Here is a 24,986-nt window from a genome sequence, read left to right on the forward strand (position 1 = left end):
GTTGACTTGCCCAAGGTCACATGGCTAATTTTTTGTGTTAAGTGTCTGAGGCCTCATTTGAACTCAGGTCCTCTTGACTCCAGGGCTGGTGCTCTATTCACTGCACCACCTAGCCACCCCGGAAAGCCTTCTTAGGGCAATTTTCTCTTTCCTTTGCATCCCCAGTGCTTAACACAGTCTGGAACACAGACAGGTGCTTATTGCTGTTTTTGTTATAGAAGTAGTAGCTTCTCTGAAAGCCTGGTTAAATGGGACAGTGTGAATGGGAAGAATTAGACTTTTCTACCTTTAGTTCCTGAGAGTTGTGAAGAATTAATCCCCATTTCTTTTTGTAGTAGCTGAACAAGAGGTTTAGAATAAGAAACAAAATGTTAATAGGCCCCTTTGCTGAGTCCTAGTCATAGGGGCTGCCTTCCATGGTTGTGTTTAAAAGGAAGTTGGCACGATGCCTAGAATTGCTGTACTAAATAACAGAGGGCCTGATGTCTGTGTGTGTGTGTTTGTATGTTTAGTACAAGTTAAGAAGTCTTTGAATTTCCCTGAGGAATTGACTGGGATGCTCTAACAGCTTCTCAGCATGTACAATGTCACACAGTTTTGCTTCAAAGCTGTAAACAAATATATAATCCATATTGTGTTTTAAGAAGACAATTGGTTCAAAGTGTTTGGCTAAATATTTTTAACACCACAATTTAGAAAGGAAAAATGGTGTCACACGCTGGTAGAGGGTTCCAAATATTTAAACCAGACCTTGATGGAAACAAAAAATTCCAGATTTTACTTGAACTGCTCAAGATTGAGAATGTTAAAGAGGTATGTTTTAATTTGGGGGATTTTGTACAACCAGCTTTGTTCCTGGACTTTTTCTTTTTCTCTTCCAGTTTGTAAGATCTGCATTGAAAGCCACCCAAAAGAATGACTTGGGGAAATCCAAACCCAAGCCAGGAAATTGGGTCAAAGTTTATAATTTGGAAAGAGAGGCCTTTTCAAGCAGCAGGTGGACCCTGCAGACCCACATCTCTGTGAATGAGGGCAGGAGGACTTTGTAAAGGGATGATTCTGGCTCATTTATTACTTCCCTTCAACTTGGCCATTTTTTTATCGCCCTCCATTTTGACTGAAGGAAAATAAATCCTAGAGGTTTCCTATGGATAAATGCAGAGAAGGTCCATGGTTGTGGGAAGGTGGCCTCTCCTATGCTTTTACATAGATTGTCCTCCATGGCCAGACCATATTTCCTTTAAAGGTTCAGCTCAGCTGGCACTTCTTATCCATGGCCTTCCATGATCCCCCAAGCTGTTAATGATCTCCTCATGTGGTCCCTAAAATTACTTTTCATTTACTTATTTGTATACATGTTGTTTGGGGCAGCTAGGTGGTCCAGTGGATAGGTCACTGGGCCTAGAGTCAGGAATACATCTTCCTGAGTTGAAGCCTGGCCTCAGATACTTACCAACTGTGTGACTCTGGGCAAGTCACTTAACCCTCATTTGTTTCAATTCCTCATCTGTAAAATGGGGACACATTGTAGAAGGAAATGACAACCTCCCAAAATAGGGTCATGAAGAGTCAGACACAGTTGGAATGACTCAACAACAACATGTATTGTACCTTGTCACCCCCTGCTAGAATAAAGCTCTTTGGAACAATTTTTTGTCCATAGTAGATTGTATGCATGCATTTATGCACATACATACGTGCATACATACACAGATGTATATGCGCATATGTATATGTACACACACATAAATATGTATGTATATAGCACAACTATTTCAATTGTGTCTGATTCTTTGTGACCTCATTTTGTGGTTTTCTTGGCAGAGTGTATCCCCATTTTACAGATGAGGAAATAAGGCAAATAAAGATTAAGTGACTTGCCCAGGATCACAAGTGTGTCTCAAAACTCTTATTACAGTTTTAGCTGCTCTAAGATTTTGGAATACCATGTGTGTGTGTATGTTTGTGCTTGCAGAATTGAGTTGAGTTAAAGGTGTGTGCTGAAAAAAAAAATGGCAAGAGAACATTTCTTCTTGAAAAATTTCCCCTCCTTTGGGGGCTCTCACTGCTACTTGGGAATTTGTGGTTTTTACTTGAAGAGGAGTGAAATACTGATACAATCCACACACTGGCCAGGGATTTAGGAAATACACTTTTTCTTTTTGGTTATAAATCTGTTGGTGGAGGAAGCAGAATTCTCTTTTGGACAATAATCCCTAACTGCCCAGATCTGCTTTGGCCACTCTTGTTCCAGACAACTGGTTATCAGTAGTGCTCTGGGGGAATTGTCAGTCCTTTTACTATGAAGTGCAAAGTACTTCTAAGTTGTCTAGTGTCTCCCCTCACCTCTCCTCCATACCTGGTTTTCTTCTTTCTTTTTAAAAAAATCATTAGATGGAAAAAATTGATTGTCTCAAAGGGAAAAATAATGCTATCATAGGAATATGACCAGGCAGGTGCAGAGGAAGTAGATGTGAAGTGGGAAAAGCCAGGACATGCGTGCAGACCATAGCAGCAGCAAGGTGGGTCAGCACACTGCACTCTGAGAAGCTATTTGTCACATTTTACTATGTGATAGTGGATTAGAGTACACAGGCTTGGAGTCAGGAAAACTTGAGTTCATATCCTGTCTCTGATATAAACCTTGCTGGTTTGTGAACTTTACAACTCTACACCCCTAGAACTGATGTATGGAATCCCAGCAAGGATATGATCTGTCTGAAGTAGTGTGACAAAGTTGACAAAAATCGCAGCATACCTTGTATCCTACTTAATCCTTATAGGTAGCCCACCAACCCCCAAATCACTTTGAGTTTGTATATTGGTCTAGTGGGTAGAGAGCTAGTCTTGGAGCCAGGGAGACCTAGATTGAAGTCCCTCTGGGACATAGTCTGGCTTTGGGATTCTGATTTAATCACTTAACCTTTTAGTTCCCTTTTATTGTTAAGACTTTTTTTCTGTCTTGTCCTAATCTCCCTGACCCCATTTGGGGTTTTCTTGGCAGAGATACATTTCTTTCTCCAGCTCATTCTACAGATGAGGAAACAGACCAAGTTAAGTGATTTACCTAGGATCACACCGCAAATGTCCAAGGCTGGATTTGAACACAGGTCTTTCTGATTCCAGGCCTGGCACTCTATCCACTGCAGCACCTGCCCCTTAGTGCTCTAGGTCTAGATGACCCTTTAAGACTTCATTTTGCAGAGAAGGTGTTGCCCTGCACTGGTAGAGGGCGCTTCCTTTTCTAGGACTTCCCCTTATCAGGGAAATGACAGGTCCAGTATCACTCATCCTGTATTGACAAAGATCGTGTGTTTGTCCTTGTTCTTGAAGAGGACCATGACCTCAGGGAGATGATGACATTCCTCACTCAAATCAAACAAAGATAATTAAGACATAGACCCTTATCTCAAGAAAAACACATATACACAAATATCTATGAAACAAGGGAGAAAGTGATAAGTATAACAGGAGTGCTGTGAGAAATAGAGGGAAAAATGACTTTCATTTGGGCAAAACAAGGTTAATTCGCCAGCTTAGGGTCACTCAGCTAGTAGGGGTCTGAGTCTGGATTGGAACTTAGGTCTTGGGAGTCCGCATCCAGTGCTGTGCCTGCCGTGCTTCCCAGCAGCCTCAGATGGGTTGGGTGGGATGGGAATCCATTCTAGGCATGGAGGATGAGCGGAGGAGAGGGCATGGTAAGAGCAGGGGCCAGAGAATAGTTTAGTTTAGCCAGAAGAGTAGGCAGAGGAGAGTAATAGAATTCAAGCTACAGAAGTAGACTGTAGTCAAAGTGCGTAGGGCAGTGAATGTCAATATATGGACTTTATATTCTACTTGGTAGGGAACCATATGCCATTGGTATATCACTGAAAGTTTTTTGGAGGGGTGGTCAACAGGATGAATGGAGGTATGAACTGAAGTGCAGATAACTGGGATTATAGGAAGTCCAATTAGGAAACTATTCCAATAGTCTAGTTAAAAAAGGGGCTGGGGCAGAGCTAAGGTTGTTGCAATGGCAAAAAGGGGACAGATGGAAGAGACATTGCAGATGGAAAATCTGTATGACTTGGCAAGTGATAGGCCGGTTGTCATCCTTCATTCTCGAAGAGGTCTGAAATGATATCACCATGTTAGAGTCAAGGTACAGTGTGTCTTACTGTGGCTCATCAGGCCAGTGTGATGAGCTCAGAATGCTTTACCAGGGTCAGGCACAAATAGTCCACATAAACCTTTGAGGTGGATTCTCTAAATTTGTGCATCTTGCGTTTCTTTTCAACTACTTCAATTCTGCTTTGTTCATGAGAGCACAGGACCTTCTTGAGTCAGTGCCTCTCATGTCATACAGTTAATCCCAAAGTTCTTCAGAGAGACCTTAAGTGTCCTGGTATCTCTTCTTCTGACCCCCATGTGAGTGCTTGCCATGTGTGAGTTCTCCAAAAAATAGTCTTTTAGGTAAGCTTACGTTTGGCATTCTAACAATGTGACCAGCCCATCTGAGTTGCAATCTCTGCAGTAGAGTTTGAATATTTGTCAGTTTAGTTTGAAAAATAACCTTAGTGTCCAATACCTGATCCTGCCAGGTGATCTTCAGAATCTTTCTAAGACAATTCAAATGAAAGTGATTCAGTTTCCTGGCATGACGCTGGAATACTGTCCAGGTTTTACAAGCATTCAACAGTAAGGTCAGTAAATGATTGGGTGTGGAACAGTGGTGGTGGTAGAGTCTAAGATAACTCCAACAGAGCCTGGGAGACTGAAAGGATAATGTTGCCATCAAGAAACAGAAAAGGTAGGAAAAGAGTAGATAGTTTTATTTGCAATGAAAGGGGGTTAATGAAAGTTTATTTCTGAGTGAACTTGAGTGTGATATGCCAGGAGGACAACCAGGCAGAGATTTCTAGCTGATGTATGTGTGTATTCACATATAAATATATCTATGTTTCTATATGTACACACACATACTCGGAACTCTGGAGAGAGGCTGGAGGATAAAGAGAGATTCAGGAACTCTCTATAAATTGATGCTAATTGAAGCCATGGGACTTCATGAGGTTGCCAAGTACTCTCTCACACACACATACATACACATACACATGCACATACACGAGAGTTTCAAGGACAAAGCCTGCAAGAATACATACCAGTGGAAGGAGGATGAGAAGCTAGCAAAGAAGACAGAAGAGGAAGGAGAACCACAAATGTAATGTTGTAGAAGAAAAGAGAGGAGACAGTCACTCAAGAAGTATTTATTGCCTATTCTTTTCTGGGTATTGTGCTAAGCTCTAGGGATGGAAAGAGAGAAAAAGGGTAGTCTGCTCTCAAGAAGTCCACATTCTAACAAGGGAGACAACATGTAAACAATCATGTACAAACAAGATACATATTCAGCATAAATTAGAGAAAATAAACAGAAGGAAGGCACTGTCATTAAGGGGGCTACAGAAAGTCTTCTTGCAGAAGGTAGACTTTTTTCTGGAACTTGAAGGAAGCCAGGAGCTTCCTAGAAGCTGGAGATGAGGAAGGAAAATGTTTAAGACATGGGAAAGTCAGTATAAATGCCCAGTGTCAGGAGATGGTGTGTCTTATGTAAGGAACAGCCAAGAGGCCAATGTCATTGGATGGTAGGGCATGTGTCTGTGTGTGTGTAGGGGAGGATGGGGGTGGGTGTAAGTAAGGGTAAGAACACTGGACAGGTAGGAAGTCAGGTCGTGAAGAGCTTTGAATACCAAACAGAATTTCCTAGTTGACCCTACAGGTAATAAGGAGCCACTGGAGTTTATTGACTAGAGGACTGACATGGTGACATTTGTGCTTTAGGAAGATAAATTTCACCATTGAGTGTAGGCTGGACTGGAGTGGGGAGAGACTTGAGACAGAGAGACCAACCAGTAGGCTATTGCAATAACCTAGGCATGAGGTGATTAGCCTAAGGCCTAGGCCAGGGTGGTGGCAATGTCAGAGGATAGAAGGTCTCTCTCCTCACCTCATGCATTCTCTATTTCACAAGCCTTTCCTCACCCCGGTCCATCATCCACTCAGCTGTCCAATTGATCCACATCACTTCCCCACTCACTGAATTCCAGTGGCTCCCTTCAGGATCTGTTTGGCATCCAAAGCCCTTTATCACCTGGCCCCTCCCACAAACTTCAGTCCAGTAACACTGGCCTCTTCCTTGCACAGAACACTCCATGTTCCGACTCTGCGCATTTCCACTGGCTGTCCACCATGCCCAGAATGCTCTTCCTCCTCACCTCCATCTTGACTTCCTTGGCTTTCTTCAAGTCACAGCTAAAATCCCATCTTCTACAAGATGCCTTTTCCAGTCCCCCTTATCCTAGTAACTTCTCTCTGTTTGGTTGTTTCCAAAATGATCTTGTGTAGATCTTGTTTGTGCACAGTTGTTTGCATGTTGTCTCCCCCATTGGACTGTGAACTCCTTGAGAGCAAGGACTGGCTTTTCCTCTTTTGGGACCCCAAGCACTTAACACTGTGGCTGATGCATATTAGGTGTTAAATAAATGCTCATTGATGTGATTGACTCTATAAAATAGGAAACCAAGTCACTTAATAAGAGAAAGGAGAAAAGATGTAGAATTAGGGGCTTGAATAGAGAAGATTTTTGCTCTTGCCCCTTTGAGGAGTATGATAGAATCAGTAGCCATATGTGTATATTTGTATCTGTAAGTATATTGCAAATATATTATATTTGATTACCTGGAAGATGGAAAAGAAAAAGAAGACTCGGGCTCTTAAGGAATTTATGATGGGGAGACAAGACCTGTTTGCATGCTACAGCAGGAGAATAATTCCAAGCAACGTATAAGTAAGAGTTTGATGTAAGGGAAATTCTCAAATGTTTTTGGTCAAGTGAGTCTCCACTAGGACACAGCTATCAATAGTAAACTGGGAGAGGTTTACTCTGTCTGTGCATCTCCATATCAGAGCTATAGACTGGGATTCTGATGCACAAGGAAAATCAGTTGTCGGGATGGGGTGGTGATGATGGTGGCGTTTGGGGGCCTGTTTTTCATCCCCATGCGCTTCCAGTAGCTACACTACCATTTTCCTCCAGGTTCAATGTGGTTAGGGAGAAATGTACCCTACCTTGGAGCAGTTCAAGGCCTGGAGGATCCAGGGCCCCGTCTTTCTACTTTCTACAAGAATTCCTACATCACAGGAAGCACTCCCTTCCCATCCCTCCACCGCAAGCAAGCCTGTCTGTCTTCCCTGAATTTACTTTTCTGTGAAAGTGGAGTGTGGTCAGGGCACCATTTGGAAGCCTGCCTCTTATTCCCAACCTGCATTCAAGCTGTGTTGTTCTTCTGCCCAATTTGTTCCTCCTCCTGAGGAGCAGCAGCATCCACACAGAAGACTCCATCTCCCTCCAGTCCTTATCTTGGGACCAGCATATGGGAACCTTTCCTTTTGTCCTGTGAGGACTTCCTCTAAGTTGGGATGTCAGCACCCTACTGGCCTCATCCCTAGTTACAGTCATGTCACTTCATCTCAGACTTTTGAACTCTATTTTATTTTCATTTCTGCAAAGTTGCCATATTCAAGGTGCAGAATAAACAGGGCCATGCAGCCCGATTCTACCCTATTCTTCTAAAACAGTGTAACACACATCTTTCTGCACACTGACTGTTCTGTATCACCAACCCCCCTGCTTCACTTTTTCCTAATAGCCAGTCTATGGTCTATGTAACAAGAGTTGCTCTGGCTTTCATGCATGTTTAATCCATCATACTTGGGTTGTTACAATACACAGTGTTTATTTTTCTTCATAAAAAGATGGAAGCTGTGCTCTTCCAAATGCCAAAAGCTCAGAATATTTTATTTGTTTGTGAATAGACAGACTGGATGGCACAATTTCAATCAAACTATGAAATGTAGCCTGGCATGCCTAAAAAGAAATAGGGAGGAAAGAATAACATTTGGTCCTCTTCTCTTCTTTCCTTCCAAGAGGTTTGAGTACTATTCATACATGATTAACTCATTAATTCCTGGGAGGTATTATGGGTAAAAAGAAAACTCTGTAAAGAATATTTCTGTCCCATTCTTATTATTACCAAAATAAGTGATGAGAGACTGGGGAGAGTGGAAGCTAGAAGCTACTGCCAGTAAGCCCAAAGAACCTCTTTTTCATTCTGAGGTTACTGTAAAGCCAAGCATGAGCAGCTTTCCAGAGGACTGCTGCTGTGGACAGCTTTTCAAGGTTTTGATTACACAGTATAGTGAACTCTCTATTTATTCAGTAACAAATCAGAGCAGAACATTCACAGAAAATCAAAATGCAGCATTCACCAGGTCACAACTCAACAACTTATCACTAGAATGGCCACATAGTTTTCACCAAAGTGGTCACATAGTTTTAAACAAAGTACAGTCATTTAGTAACTCAGTCATTTAATAACTCAGCCACTCAGTCATCCTTTGATGATTGGGACACAAAGTACAAAGGTCAAAGTCCCCCACCCACAGGGTGCAATCAAGTTACAATTTCATCAGTCACTTCTCAGTACTCTCTTAAGGGGTAGTGGAAAGTATAAAGGCCATCCACCCCTAGGTCACAAGTAAGTTACAGTCTTATCAGTGAACATTAAATACCCAAGGAGAGGTCTTTAAGTCATCTTGACTCAGGGCAGGCTCTCAGCTTCCATGGTTCCTCTTCCATGATCTCAGCTACTGCCCGAATTTAACCAACTGCCACCTGAGTTCAAAGGCAGACAGCTCCCAGTTCCTTGTCCAGCTCTCTGTGCAGTTCCTGCTCCACATTGAAGCTCACAGTGTCCAGTCCACCTCAAGTCCTTCACAGCTTCTGTTTCTGGGAAGAGAAAACTTAACAGAGCCACAACAATATCTACACACATCAAGCTTAGCAGAATTGCAACAATATTCACACACATGGTGGGCACTATCATCTCAGTTCACTTTCTGCCTGTGAAATCGGCATAGACCCAAAACAGACAGACAAAATACTGACACCACAGTGTGCCGACTGGTTCTCGGAAGTTCTCAGCAGGAGTTTGGCTGGCTCTCAGAAGAAGCTCTGTCAGCACAAGTTCTGTGCTCAAAATCAAAGTCCCTTTCTCCAGCCTCCATGTGGCTCAGTTCTCAATTCTCATTTCTCTTCTCACTTCTTCTCAATTCTCAGTTCAGTCTTCAGTCCAGCAGTAGCAGCCCAGCCTCTAGATGCTTGTTGAGAGAAATTCTTTGTCTCTCAGCTAGGGCTTTTCTGTATTTACAGAATTAGCTCCTCCCTGTTCAGCCCCTTCCTGTTACATCAGCAACAGGGGTTTATACCTTCTGTTTCTTAACAGAGGCTTGATATAATTAACTTGAAACTAAGTGCTAAGTACCTGTTTACTTGCCAATCAAGGGCATGGAAGATCTTCAAATTCCATTACTATTACAGTTACCCAGAGGCTCTAGCCATCCTGATATGGCCACTAGACTCAGATGACTCTGGAGGAGAAAGTAAGGCTGGTGACCTTGCCCAGCACTGCCTCACTTAAATTCAGTTCACTTGTAAATCATAGCATCAGCTTCCTGATGCTCGTGATCCTCGTGTCGTGGTCCTCTTAGAGAATGAAGGATAAACCACATCTGAGAGGCAGGGGCAGTCCAAGTCTCTGGACTGGCATATTCCAAACTAGCCCTTTCTACTATGAAGATGGTTAAGTGTATTAAGAGGAAGGATGTTTTGGGGATAGAGAAATGTCCTTTGCTCAAATGGATTTCCAAGTGTATATGCTTACCTTTATTTTATGCATTCTTAGAGAAAGTCTCATGCATTGGACTGTCCTATAAATTGCTTGAGACTTTGGAAGACTAGGCAATGATGTCATTGTGTCACAAGGTCAACAGCAGCTGCATCCTTTACCATACATTCTGAACCTTTTTATTTTTTCTCAGATGTTCCTGTGCCAGAGGTCAAGGGACTCTTTCAATTGGTACGTATGTCATTTTAATGTTTATGCAAAATTATAGAGTAATATGGTATCTATGTTGTATCCCCCTCAATATCAAGATTTTGTTTTTGTTTTTGCTGTTTGGAGGGGGAAAGGTAGAGCAATTGGGGTTAAGTGACTTGACCACGGTCACATGACTAATTTTTTTGTATTGTGTCAGAGGCTGGATTTGAACTTAGGTCCTCCTGACTCCAGGGTCGGTTCTCTATTCACTGTGCCACCTAGCCGCCCCCAAGATAGATTTTAATGCCATTTCTCATTGCTTTTTTTTGAATTATGAATTAGCTCATAAAGATGAGGAAAAACTTTGCATAATGAGGACATTTTCCATTATTTTATGATTTATACCACTAATACAAAGAATGCACACTTATAAATTACCTTGTATTTTGTAGCATGTTTTATAATCTCTGAATTATTAGTCCCACAAATGAATTGCTTGATTCTTTCTTCTCTAGAGTCCTATGAAGATTAGTCATTTGAGCCCAAAGCCAACAGACAACACAGTACAAGGAGTTAGTAAATATTTATCCATTCACTCATTTTACTAATTGATTTACTAACAATTATTAATGTTGTACTTTGTACAAAGTGCTATGATGGGCATTGAGAGAGATACAAAGTTTAGATAAGACACTGTCCCTATCCTTGTGGAAATTACAGCCTAAGTAATGGGATAAGATACTAACATATATAACCATGATATTATACAATAAATACACTAGATAGTTTTAAAGCCAAACACTGTGTGAAATCTGAGAAGGAAGATTGCTACAGACAGGGTGGATTAGGGAAGACAATGGAGGGAGTGACATTGGAGTTTTATTTTAATGTATATGAAGGAATTCAGCAAGGCTTAAAGAGGGACTTGTTGGACAGAGGGAAAAGTCTGAGAAAAGCCACAGGAACAGAAGACTGTAGAGACTGTTTGGGAAGCAGAGAATGGTCTAGTTTGGCAAGAACATAGAACGGTTGTTGTCATTGTTCAGTTCTTCATGATCCCATTTTGGGGTATTCTTCACAATGAAAACATCCCTCCCTCCTCCCTCCCTCCCTCCCTCCCTCCCTCTCTTTCTTCCTTCCTTCCTTCCTTCCTTCCTTCCTTCCTTCCTTCCTTCCTTCCTTCCTTCCTTCCTTCCTTCCTTCCTTCCTTCCTTCCTTCCTTCTTCATCTTGAGCTGAGTTGACTATGCTATACCAAGTTACTACATTTAAAACTAGAGTTTTAACCAGGTGTGGGGAACCTGTGACCTTGAGGCCACATGTGACCCTCTAGGTCCCCAAGTGAGGCCCTTTGACTGAATCCAAACTTCATAGAACAAATCACCTTAATAAAAGTATTTGTTTGGTTAAAACTTGGACTCAGTCAAAAGGCTTCACAAAGCACCTAGAAGGCCACATGTGGCCTGGAGGCCACAGACTCCCCATCCCTGCTTTAAACTATGCTAAGACTTTTGGGACGCTCTGTGTTATAAAAGAAAGTTCAAATATTGAAGACTTTGCTGGTAGATCCATAAAAAAGGTTAAGAATATGGTTAGAAATGTGATTACAGTGACCTAACCCTTAAACTTAGTTTTGTTTCTGTGTCTTCCTGCATTTCTCTTACTCCCAACTTCTGTACTCATCTGTCTTCATGGGAGAGTGGAAGGGTTTGATGATTGAGAAATGGGAGACCCTGGTCTCTGAGAGCCCTTGGTATTTTGTTAGGAAGGAATTTTCTAGTTTTGGTACTGACCGTATGAAATCTAGCCATTGAAAATTGAGCATGAAATAAACCATAAGGAATCTTTACCCTAAGCTACACTGAGGTCTCAGATAGAGATGCAAATCCTGTGATCAAGCACTGTGATTGGAAATAATGGTTTCAAAACCAGCATGGAGTCTAGTTAGGAGGGCCTGTTCTTGTATTAAAGAGCTTGGTGTTTGGGGTAAAGAATTTCTTGCAGATGAAAAAAATCTGTTCTAGCCAAGGCTCTGAAAGGAATAGATGTAGCTATCCTTGAGGAAAAAAACCCAGAAGGATTTTTTCTACCTAGGAAGACCTGTGCCTACTCACATGGATGAGTGAGTTAAAGGTATTTGTGTTCTAAAAGATCAAAACTGGGGGGAAAAGAGCCTAAAGGTCACATGTTTTACTCATATGTGTGCTCCTCCAGATACACGCCTTGGTCATGTGTTTCCTGTGCGTGTCTACTCTTACCACTGATGGTGTATGTGTATTTGTAGGAGAGTATGCCCTTGGCTTAAAGATGAAATATTTTATTGCTTTGGCCTATTACTATGCTATTTCATTATATGCCTTTGCTTTGAACTAAATTTGCCCTCCAACTAACTAGTAAACACATAGTGGGGGCTCTTGAGCTGTGATTTTAAATGGATGGAGATGCATACAGTACCCTGAACCTGGGGCAGCTTCGTTTGAAGTACTCACTCTTTGAATTGGGACAGTGAGACTCCTCCCAGGTGCTATATTTATAAAGATAATTTATGGTTATATATGGTTTTAAAGTTTGGAAAACTATATACATTATTTTTATTATACTACATGTACATTTAATACAAAGAAAATTTGTAAGGTGCCTCCTATGTCCAACACAGACAGAAGGTATGATTTCTGCCCTCATGGAGTTCACATTCTAGTCGGGGCTTAGCACATACACCAGGCCAATGAAATATGAGAGATGTCAATTCAGGGAGTTTGAATATGGAAGTTACTTGCTGCCGTTGGCCTCATTATCCTGAAAACATTAGTGCCAACTAAATCGTAAAGTGAATGGGAACTACCAGAGTTCCAGAAGAAAAGATTTTGAGGGCAATTTGGAAAAAAACAACAACTCAAAAGATACTTGGTAACTTAACCTCTTCTTGTTTGTACAGAATTTGTGGGGCCTATCTTTATAATGAGAGGCATTGGATCTTTCTGGTCCAGTATTTGCCACCCATGATCTCCAGAGAAATCTTTTCATTTCTCATTTTTGCCTATGGAAAACCTGGTAGTCCCATTTCAGGCATTCTTTAGGGAAAGCATGGTATTTTAGCCAGGAACCAGTGGAGAGCTTCATTGCCAGGCAAGTCTGCTTCATTTAGAGCTTGGAGCTGGAACAGTTTTCAACAGAATGTTTAATGAGCTGGAGCTGGTGAAACAGGCAATAATCTTCTTGGCCTGCTTAATAGTATTGTCTCCACTGTACTGTCTGCAATGATGTGTTTTTATTTCTTCACTTTTTATTAGCTCCTAGCTAAAGGCCAAGCTCAATGAGTCCCTGTGGTCATCTTTTCTCCGGCAATGGAAATCATGGTGGAATATTAGCATACAGCACACTTAATATGCTCTTCCACCACTCTTTAATATAAGATCATTTAAAATGAAGGTTTTCATAATGGCAAGTTGTTTTCAAAATATTTTCTATGGAAAATCTTTTTGCCAAGTAGGGTCATTCTCTTTTATGTTTGAAAGATTACCCAGATAAGCAAGGGCCTCTCACATATTGGTGATAAGCCAGAAGAAATTGCCACTCAGAGGAACCCACAAGGGAGATAGCATAAAAGGGCTAAGTGTGATTGGAATGTGTAAATCACAAATTTTGAGGCTGTCATTTGTGTCTTATCCCGGGTGATGCTCCTTTAAAGTCAGTGGGCTTTTTTTTTTTTTTAAAGCTGCAGATCTTTAAGAAAATAGCAGCCATTAATTTACTAATGTGACTTAGACAAAAAAACTAATATTCTATAATATGAGAGCAAATATTTATTAAATTACTAAGTTATTTATTAAGTTATTAAGTCAGGGCAGAACTCTGGGCTAGGTGCTAAGACATACTTAGTTTAGATGAGGTATGGTCCTTGCTCTTGAGAGAAATGATTATTAATAACCAATGATTTGGAGAGATTCAGATTTACCCCTTTTTCTTAGATCCTCATTTTAAGACCTCAGTCTCTGAAGGTTGAACTAACCTTTTCTTCTATCCAGACTTCATTCAGATGGGGCAACTATTATGTTCTACTCAGGTTTGGGTGGGGTTAAATTCTTTGAATAGAATTCTTTGCTGGAGGCTGGGGGTAACTTAAGAAGTAGATGAGTAATCAAAGTTCAGGTCTAGCCCCTCATTGTAATATTAATTCTCTCATTGTCAGCCAATCAGAGTTGATTGCCACCCTGGGCAATATGCTTCTTCCAACAGGATATATATATATATATATATATATATATATATATATGCCGAAAGTCTGCCGCCATGATTATCTTAGGTCTAAGAGAGAGACCGCCAAATACCCATCCTTTTATTAAAATGCTGGCAGTATTAATAAAATGGTTAAATTACCCAGAAATTGTTTCTCAAACCTTTTTAAATGCCACACCCTAGCTAGCAGTTTACAAAAGGGTGAGACATCAATGCAAGTAATTATAATTAGTGATATCACTAAAAAGTTTTGAGCTAAGCTATTGAAGACATTGTAAGCATACAGAATGAACTAATAAATGAAAAAGGATTTGTTAAGCACCTATCAAGTTCAAGGCATTGTGCTAAATGCTGGTGATACAAATGGAAAAGTTAGATAGTCCCTAGAGCTTATATATTCTAGTGGGGAAGATAAAGGGAGTTTTGGGTTGGAATCATCACAAGGATGGTAAGTTGATCCATGCCTTTTCAAAAGTAATGGTAATATTGATTTTATTATTCTGCCCAAAACAGGCGTGGGCAAGTGAATAGTGGCAGGGCTGGTGGTAAGGTATGAAACAAGGTCTGACCTGCGGCTGTCGCAATGGGCTAAGAGAGTTTATGCCGACTCACAGTCCAAATTGCTCAACCACACAGAAGTTTCAAAGCTGAATAGATAAACTTCACAAGGGATTAGGGACACAGATTAAGGCTGTCCAATGGCAAGGTGGTTGGAGTGGTCAGAACAATGTGACTAAAGACTTATAGGTCTTAGAGCACAGTTCTTAGTAAAAGAAGGGAGGGAAAGAGTTCAGTTTGGTTTCATCCAGTCCAACAAGCATTTATTAAGTGCTTGCTGTGTGCAAGGTACTGTCCTACATGATACTAAAAAGAGACAATGGAAAACAGTCCCTGCCCTCAAGGAGATTACTTTCTTCTAGAGAATACCCTTTTATATTTGAAAAGAATTTGCCTTACAACAAATGTGAGGTAAGTTATTGTCCCAATTTTATAGACGAGGAAACTGAGGCTCTAAGAATTACTTTCCTATGATGATATAACCAGTAAATATCTGTGAAAAGAACTGAACTCAATTATCTTAACTTCAGACTCTGTATGCTGTTCACCTTATTACACTGCCTTTAAGGCTATGATGATGCCCTTTCTAACAAAATTCCTTTCCTGATATATCCACCCCCAACTTCTTATTGCCTTCTTCTCTGAAATTACTATACAAACACAATTGTGGTATGTGTGTATAGTTTGTCTATGTGTATATATGTATACATATTGTATATATTGAATGTATATATGTCCACATACATATATAGATATATCTTTATATATCTATATATGTATATACACATGCATATATTTCTTTGGGTATACATTTTCCTTCCTTCTCCCTTCACCACCACCCAACATCCTAGAAGCTAATCCTACACTTGAAGAAAGTTATGTCTCCCCCAAGTCTCCTCCATGCCTCCAGTTCCTTTAATAGATCATCATATGATTTGGAAACTACTTCTTTGGCCATCATGGTCCCCCCCCTTATGAAATACCCATTCTAAAATGTAAGGTTCCCAGACCCCCAAATGTGATTGGACTAAGCCAGAGTACAGTAGAACTGTCACCTCCCTCCTTTTTACACTGAGCCTCTCTGAATGCAACAGAGGCTAGCATTAGCTTTTTAAAAGTTTTTTTGGAGGCCATGGAGCAAGTGACTTGCCCATGGTCACACATCTAATAAATAAGTGTCTGAGGCTGGATTTGAACTCAGGTCCTCCTGACTCCAGGGCCAGTGCTCTATCCCAGGTAGGCCTCAAGGCCACAATGTGGCCTTCTAGGTCCTTGGGTACAGCCTTTTGACTGAGTTTAAGTTTTAGAGAACAAATACTTTTATGAAGGGTATTTGTTCTGTTAAGTTTGAATTCAGTCAAAGGGCCACACTTGAGGACCTAGAGGGCCACATGTAGCCTGGAGGCCACAGGCTCCCCACCCCTGCTATCCATTGTTCCACCTAGTTACCCCTAGTGTTAGCTTTTTTGACTCTTATATGGCACTACTGATTCCTATTGAGCCACTAATACTCTTTGACTCTTTAAAATGATCTGGAGTTTAACCCTGCCTTTCCTAGCATGTATTCATGAAGTTCATTTTTTTTTTTTACTGCAAATGCAGAACTTTACACTTGTCCTCATTTAATTTTGTCTTATTATGTTCATCATAAATTTGACAAGCATGCTTTCTATGGCTTTAGTTATGCCAGATTAAAAAATGTTGAACAGTTGGAAACATATTGCTGGGACCTCCCAAGAGAAGTCTGAACTCAAGAAATTGATTTGTGATTCATCTACATAGCGGTGATCATTGGAGCTATGGGATTTAATTCAAGTCAACAAGAATTTATTAAGTACCTATGTCTTTGGGGGGAAAAGTCATCATGCACACATAAAATGAATACATAATATATAAAAAGCAGTTTCCAGGGGAAAAAAGCACAGATCTAATATGAAGGGCAGTTTTTTTTAGTAATAGAACATGTATTCCAACAAAAAATAAAAGGAGTGAAAATCAGGATAGCTTGATGACTTTGAAGTCAAGGAAGAAGAGGACTCAATGACGTCAAAAGTAGCAGAGAAGTCAAGGAAAATAAAGAATAAAAAAGATTATTGGATATGGTCATTAAGAGGTTGATGGTAAACTGTGAGAGAGTAGTTTCAGTAGAAGACAGATTGTAAGGAGTTAAGGAAAACTTACTAAGGTAGTAAGGAAGTGGGTTTAGATTAACTTTCCTTGGAGTTTAGCAGTGAAAGGGAGAAGAGAGATGGGATTTTTGTTGTTATTGTTCAGTCATTTCTTCATGACCCCATTTGGGGTTTTCTTGGTAAAGATAGTGGAGCAGTTTGCCATTTTCTTCTTTGGCTCATTTGACAGATGAGGAAACTGAGGCAAGCAGGATTAAGTGACTTGCCCTTGGTCACATGGCTACTAAGTGTCTGAGGCCAGATTTGAACTCAAGAAGATGAGTCTTCCTGATTCAAGGCCTCATAGTCTAGCAGCTGAGCCACCTAGCTATCCCAAAGAGTAAAGAGATAATATAGAAGGGTGAAAGGGAAGGTTTTTCATTGGGACTTGGGATTTCTGAGTATATTTATAGGCAGATGGTAAAGGATGAGTGAAGAAGGAAAGACTGAGGATGTATGAGATATTTGTTGGTGCTGGAAAAAATATGTTAACTACTATATATATGATATATATGTCACACACACATACCATGCACACCACATGCACATACCATACATACATATACACATGTGTATATACAATATATAAATATACATACATATATATATATATATATAGGTGTGTGTGTGTATATATTTATTTATTTATAACCAGTCTGCAGGAGACTATTTTTAAGTTATCACATTCAACAAATATTTGGAAACATTCAGTAGTCCAGAGGAGAGAGATGAGGGACATATAAAAGGCCTAAAGGGCTGCCTTCCACATGAAGAAAGAATCACAGATGCACAGAGTTTAAGTGCTGGATAGAACTTAGAATTTATGTAGTCCACACGCCCACCCCCAATTTTACAAATGAAAACACTGAGGCCTAGAAAAGAAATGCCTTGAAATGAAGCATGAAAGCAGAGTTGAGGCATTCCTGGATGTTTTTTTGACACTTTGGTTACGACTGTGGCAAACAGCAATGTCACCTACCTTAGAACAAAAAGTTCTAAGCCCAGAGCAAGCCTTAAACTAGGCCCATAATAAAATTTTTTCCTTATACAATATTTTATCCCTGTAAGTAGAGATTTTCAGCAGTAGATGAGCAGCAATGAGCATGTTTCTCATTATCACATTGAGTCTTTGATCTTTTTTAATTATTTGTTTCCCCTTACAAACACAAATGTGAGTCACTGGTGGTGTGTGTTCAGCCAGCTGCTCAGCTTGGAGGTGCTTGGCAGAGGTCCACACAAGTTTCCCAAATGAAATACAAATGCATTGGTTTGGTATTAGGCTTATCATATAGCCTGTTGTCAGGTTTTTTTAAAAAACATTTTTGCAGGTGGTTAAGATTGGGGTGGGTGGGTAGGAATGGCAACTGAGAGGAAAAAAATGGAATTGAACCTTAGAATCATAGACTCTCAAAGGGACCCTCAGAGGCCATCTAGTCCAACTCATATTGGAAAAAGAATGTTCTTGACAACTGTAATGTAATGCCAAGCAAAGGCAACTTCCCAAGGTTCAAAATACCAGCATGGGTGCTCTCCATTTTATTAGTGACAAATTAAGAACAGAGAAGATCAAAACATGACATCATTCAAAATACAGCATTTACTAAGTGTGATTAAATAATCTCCAAGTACTACCCCACCCCTTCCATTCATTCAATCAATTACAAAGTCCCAGTTCTAAATATTACTCCACCCCTAGGCTGTACCTTCATTTAGTCCATCACAAAGCCCCTCTTCTCAAATGGAGATTAGTTTCCAATCATAAGTAAAGTACATTCATTTGTTCAATCATAGAACACAAAAAGGTCAAAAGTTCCCCACCCCTGGATCACAACTGAATCTACCCCAGAGTTACAACAAGTTTAAGCACAGCACTTAATACCCAAATGGAGGTCTTTTCTTCATCTTGACATGAGGCAAGTTCTCAGCAATCTTTGTTCCTGGGGAGACAAAGCTTAGCAAGGCCACAAGATACATTGCCAGTCTCTTCATTAATTCATCCTCTGTCTGCAGAATAGTCCTAGGACCCCTGAAAACATTAACAAAACCCTCTCCCAGGATTTCTGTAAACATTCAACAAGAAAATCCTTCTTCAGGGCTTCTGAACCAACAGAAAGGTTCCCAGACCCCTGCAACAACAGCACTGTCCTTCACCAGTGGACAGTATTCACTCTCTGTCTGCAGAACAGTCTCAGGAGCTCTTAACCAACAGCCAGGTTCCAGGAATTCTTCAACAACAGCACTGTCCTTCACCAGTGGACAAATCTGGCAAAACAACATCAAAACAGACAGACAAAGTACCAGCAAAACAGCCATGTCTCCTCAGTCCTTGGCAGCTCCGGGGGCAGGTCTCAAAAGTCCTGGGCAATTCAAAGTGGCCCTCAGCAATCCTCTCAGTCTCTCTCTGCCTCCAAGATGCTGCTTCCAAAAAGTTCTTCTGCCTCTCTCTTGTGTCTCTCCAAATCTACGTGTCACCAGCTCCTCCCAGTTCAGCACTCTCTTTTTACATCAACAAGTCCATCCCACAAGTGGGATTAACAAGCTCTGGGTTTTAACACAATCAAACCAAAAACCAAGCCAATACAGGGGGATCTTTAAATGCCATTACTATTACAACAACATAAGTGACAAGTGGTCATCCAGCTTTTGCTCAAAGGGTTCAGGTGATGGGAAACATGCTGCTTCTGGAGGGAACTCATTCCCCTCATGGATCTAATTTCTGATCCTGTGATTAAACTCATTCTGCCTGGCCCCAGAAAATAGAACTAGGTGGAATTTCTTTTTATCTCAAGCCAAGATTTGTCTATTTGCATTGGTAGGTGCATTTCCTCCCTCAGGAGGTCCCTGTTATGTTCTAGAGAAAACAATTTGAATGTAGGCTGAGATTCCATGGTTATCAGATTTAAAGATGATTTGAAATTAGAGTAAACATTCACAGAGATTCTATAACCAAAATGATAGACTAAATCTAATAAAACAGAAATTTCTAAGAATAAATGTTAAGTTCTATTCTTGGGTCCAAAAAGTTAACTATATTAATACAGTATGAGAGACATGGCTTGACAGCAGTTCTTGTGAAAGGTTTGGTGGTTTTAATGGACTGGAAGCCCAATTAAGTCAACTAAGACCCAGAAAGCTCTACTGAAATCAGTTCTGGGAGGGTACTGCATTGTTCAGGATAAAGTGAAAGAATAAGAGACTGTGCTGGGTGTTTAACCCAGAGAAGAGAAGACTTGGTGGGGAAGGAGGAGGAAAGGTGAAGAGAAGGGGATTGTAATGGCTATATTCAATTATGTGTGGAGTTGACTTGTGAAAGAAGGACCATATTTCATTCTGCTTGGCTCCAGAGGGTAGATGAAGGAGCAATGGGAATATGTATGGGTATATGAATCATATATAAATGGGTATATATATGATGTACAAAGGAGCCATAAGGGAGAACTTCCTAGAAATAAGAGCTGCTCATGAGCGGAATGAGTTGCTTCAGGAGTAAGTGGGCTCTCCAAATAGGAAACCTTCAAGAGGATGCTAGATAATGGTTTGTTGGCTAGGTTGTAGGAGAGAATCACTGTTCAGGTACAAGTTGGACTCCATGGCTTTTTGAGGTTCTTTTTTTTTTCTTTTTGGTCTTTTTTTTTTTTTTTTTGGAGGGGGGAAGGCAGGGAAATTGGGGTTAAGTGACTTGCCCAAGGTCAAACAGGAGATTCTTTTCAGCTCTGAGATTCTTATTCTGTAAGTGTGAGGCAGAGCATACTTTTAAATGTTGAATTTTTTAAAAGAAAGGAAGGCATTCAGAACAATAAAAAGGAGGCACTATGTGGTAGGCATTTCCTGATGCGACTCTGTCGTTATGGCCGTAATGCAACAAATCTCCTAATGACTGGGAAAATAGCTGCTCCTCATGCTTTTATATCTCTGATGCCATAATAATGAAGCATGAGTTTTTATGGGCCTTAGAGATCATTTAATGTTTAACTTCCTCCTTTTAAAAAAGAAGACAGACTCAGAAAGGGGACAAGGTAAATGAAAGGCTACATAATTCATGAATGGTAGAGCCTAGGTTAAAAAGCCTAGATTAAAATTCAGGCTTCTATTCCTAGTAGAGAGCTCCTTCCACATTATACCACACTACTCTGGACTGGGGGAAATAATAATGATAATAATTTAAAACCCCCAGAATAACCCTAGAAGGGAGAGCTAAAGAATTTGATAATCACATACCTTATTCTGAAGATAAAAGCTGATTTTAAAGTTAACCATGGTGTCATGATACATTAAGCCCTTAACTCATGGGGCCAAATTCTCATGTGCCAACAATTCTTGCATATCCTTTCTGTTGTCTAACATGTCTGTGAAAATCCAGTTTAAGAGGATCATGCTTAAGAAGCCACTCCTGGAAATTTGGCCCTGGATGTGAACAGCAGTGATGTAAAACACAACTGCTTGAGGTTTGCCAGTTGATATTTGGCCAGAACTAGGGTTACTTTTAAAAGCTGATGAACTTTACAAGACCACCTTTCTTTGGCAGTCAGAACACATCTCTGAACACATCTTGTTCAAATCAGCCCCGAAATCCTTTGTGTAGCACTATCATAGCTGCAACAGCTAGGCGGTGCAGTGGACCTGGAGTTAGGAAGATTGCTCTTCCTGAGTTCAAATCCAACCTCAGAAACTGACTAGCTGTGTGACCCTGGGCAAGTCATTTAACCCTGTTTACCTCAGTATCCTTATCTGTAAAATGAATTGGAGAAGGAAATGATAAACCACTCCAATATCTTTGTAAAGCAAACGGGGTCACAAAGAGTCAGACACAACTGAAAAATGACTGACCTATAACAATCATAGGTGCAACACCACCAGATCCTACTACGTTTAACACCCTTCTCCAATGACCATCAGTGGTTAAACTTCTAGAAAAACTTCGTTTTATCAATCCCTACATGCTTACTATAAATTAAACAGAATTTGCTTAAAGTTCAGTTCCCTTAAACAAACATTTATGAGGAGCCTCCCCTGTTCTCTGCTAGGCTCCGGGATACAAGGACCAAAAAATGATATTGATAGAAGGCTTTCTAGTTCTTCTCAGAGAGGCAAAGAACTTGACAGAATTGGATGTTTTATTTGTCTAAAGACATCAAAAAAAGACTCTATCATGGACCATTTGGTCATATCATATTTCAGTAATAGAGATAAGTATTTGCAAAAAAGTCTGCCATGAAAATAATTGCCACTTCTGTGCCAGTGTCTGCCATATGGGATGAGAGAGGTTGTTTGTCCTTTGTTCTGGAAGAGGACCAGGACTGCAGGAAGGTGATGTTAAGGGAGAGAGGGCCGTGCAAAGTCACTGGCCTCACTCTCTCCAGAGCCATCTAGGTCCAGTGGCCAGATAGAAATCACAAGGACTGGAGATGGCCCTGGATGCAGTGGGACACCTTGACCTTTTTAAGTTAAGGTCTTTCCTAGGTCTCAGTTTGACTGAGGCAATGTCCATTCGTTGATTAAGGCTAGGTGAGAAATGAGGCAAAGAATGGCCTCTTTTACCTAAAAAAAAAAAAATCAATCTGGGACAGGAAGACGCCCAGGGTTTCTGACCAAAATAGAAACAATTGCTATTTACATTCAGTCTGAGCCATCAAGGCCCAAACCATGACCAAGAGATGACAAAGGAGAGAAATCTTCAAAAGAACTTGATGAGATTCTAAATTATGTCAATATATACTATGATATTTGGTGACTTCAATGAAAAGGTGGGTAGGCATAGGGAGGGATGATGAAAAATATAGTATGGTACAAAAACACTTATTAAACATCTACTATGTGCCAGGTGCTGTACTAGGCATTGGCAAAGGAAATGCAAAGAATGAAACAATGCTACTCATGAGTGACATGCCAACTGGGGGAAAATAGGACATACGTAAGTATGTACAGAAGAAATAATAATGATAGATAGCATTTATATAGCATTGCAAGGTTTGAAAATTGATTTACAAAAATTGTCTCTTTGTTCTCACAACAACCCTGGCGGGGGGAGGGGAGGGGAAGCACTATTATTATCCTCTCTTTACAGATACAGAAACTGAGGCAGGGGTGGCCAGGTAGCACAGAGAGTAAGAGCACCGGCTCCAGTGTTAAGAAGATCTGGAGATCGAATCCCGGGCTCAGACACTTAGCACCCACCCAGAAACACCTGGCTGTGTAACCTTGAGCAAGTTACTTAACCCCAATTGCTTAGGGGCGGCCAGGTGGCTCAGCGAGTAAGAGCACCGGCTCCAGTGTCAGGATGACCTGGATCAAATCCGGGCTCAGATACTCAGCACCACACCCAGAAATAACTGGCTGTGTAACCTTGAGCAAGTTACTTAACCCTGATTGCTTAAAAAAAAAAAAGAAACTGAGGCAGACAGAGGTTAAGTGACTTGCTCAGGGTCACACAGCTATTGATGTTGAGGCTCAAATTGAACTTTCTTCCTGACTCAAAGTTGAACCTTCTATCCACTGTGTCACCTAGCTTCCTTTATATAAAAAGAATAAATACATGGTGTCAAGTACAAGGCAGTTTGAGAGGTGTGGCAGGTAACATCTGAAATAAATGAGGAAATAAAGGTCTGTACTTTTGAGTGTACTGATTTATTAAGTAATGCATGCCAAATGCATTACAAATTGGGACCTAGCCTACTCTGCCTGGCAAAAGACCCTGAATACAGGGGAAGATAGATTTTTATGTATTAAAAGAAAGCAATTAACAGGAAAGAAACCATGATACAAGATTAGGTAATCTGGTTTCTGATTGAAGGAAGGATGATGGATGTTCCAAGTTGGGATGCAGGGAGAGGGAGTTTTTGACAAGTTGGGAGGGGGCAAGTAGGTCTTGAGGTCTTTCCTTTCCTAGAATTGGGAGATTCTGATTGATGACAACCACTTGCGTTTTATGAAACAATAGATGGCTTATACCATCTATTTTCCCAGGAATGATTTGCAGAAAAACAACAAGATGGAAAGTAATATATACAGCAGAGCAAGATGGAGCCAGGGTTCATGACATGACATCCGATTGGTTCTCCCAATTCTCCCATGAAGCCAGCTCCCTTTTGTGCCCATCGTTTCCTCTGTTTCTTCAGAGGGAGGGCTCTAGCTGTTGAAAATAGCCGGAAAGGCTTCATGTAGAAATTGGCGATTGAGCTGAGCGTGGATAAAGAGAAGGATTCTGAGGCAGAGATAAGAAGGGAGCATATCATAGGCACAGAGGACATCCAGGGCAAAGGCAAAGAGGTGGGAAATGGAATGTTATGTGTGAAGAACAGAGAGAAGGCTAGTTTGGCTGGATCTGGAGGTAGGAGGTGGAGAAATGTTTAAGGAGGCCTAAAAGATAGAGTGGGGCAAGGTTGGGAAGGGCTTTGAAACCTAAAGAAATCAATCTGTGTTTGATTCTGGGGGCAATAGACAACCATTGGAGTTTACTGAGTAAGGAAGTGACATGGTCAGATCAGTGTTGACAGAACATCACTGTGGTAGCAGGATGGAGAGTGCACTGAATGGGGGAGAGACTTGAGGTAGGGAGATCAATTAGGAAGTCATTTCAATAATCTGCTGAAACAAGCCCTGTCTTTGGACTTAGAGGACCTGATTTCTAATTCAGCCTCTCGTATTAACAGTCTTTCACACATCAGTTCACTTTCCTCATCTGTAAAATAAGGAGATTGAACTAGATGACTGGGGCCCATTCTAGCTATGACCTAGTGAGAAGTGATAGAAAGAAAAAGTTTGAAGTTATCTCTCAGTAGCAGTATTTTTTTTTTCGAGCATACATTTCTCTGACAGCATTTTTTTTTTGGAGGCAGTCAGGGTTAAGTGACTTGCCCAGGGTCACACAGTTAGTAAATATCTGAGACTGAATTTGAACTCAAGTCTTCCTAACTACAGGACTGGTGCCCTATCCACGGCACCACTAACTGCCCCTGATGACATTCTTCATGCCACTTCTCTGACATAACTTCTCATTTGTAATGTGTTATATTCTGCTTACACTCAACATCCACTGCACTTTGGAGTTGTTGTTCAGTCATTTAGTCACATACGATTCTTTGTGACCCCATAAGCTCTTTCTTTCTTTC

General features: G+C 40.7%; 1 protein-coding gene across 1 annotated transcript in view; it reads left to right on the forward strand.

The window, feature by feature from the left end:
• AGTPBP1 (ATP/GTP binding carboxypeptidase 1) overlaps window positions 1-24,986 on the forward strand; it is a 238,964-nt gene that overhangs the window by 207,863 nt on the left and 6,115 nt on the right. The window contains exon 26 of the mRNA XM_069105050.1: window positions 9,919-9,956. Coding sequence (XP_068961151.1) covers window positions 9,919-9,956 — 38 coding nt within the window. The remainder of the gene's footprint in view (window positions 1-9,918; window positions 9,957-24,986) is intronic.

This window comes from Petaurus breviceps, unplaced genomic scaffold, assembly GCF_028583685.1.
Source record: "Petaurus breviceps papuanus isolate PSGF00001 unplaced genomic scaffold, PetGlider_PUasm1.0 138, whole genome shotgun sequence".
NCBI lineage: Eukaryota > Metazoa > Chordata > Mammalia > Diprotodontia > Petauridae > Petaurus > Petaurus breviceps.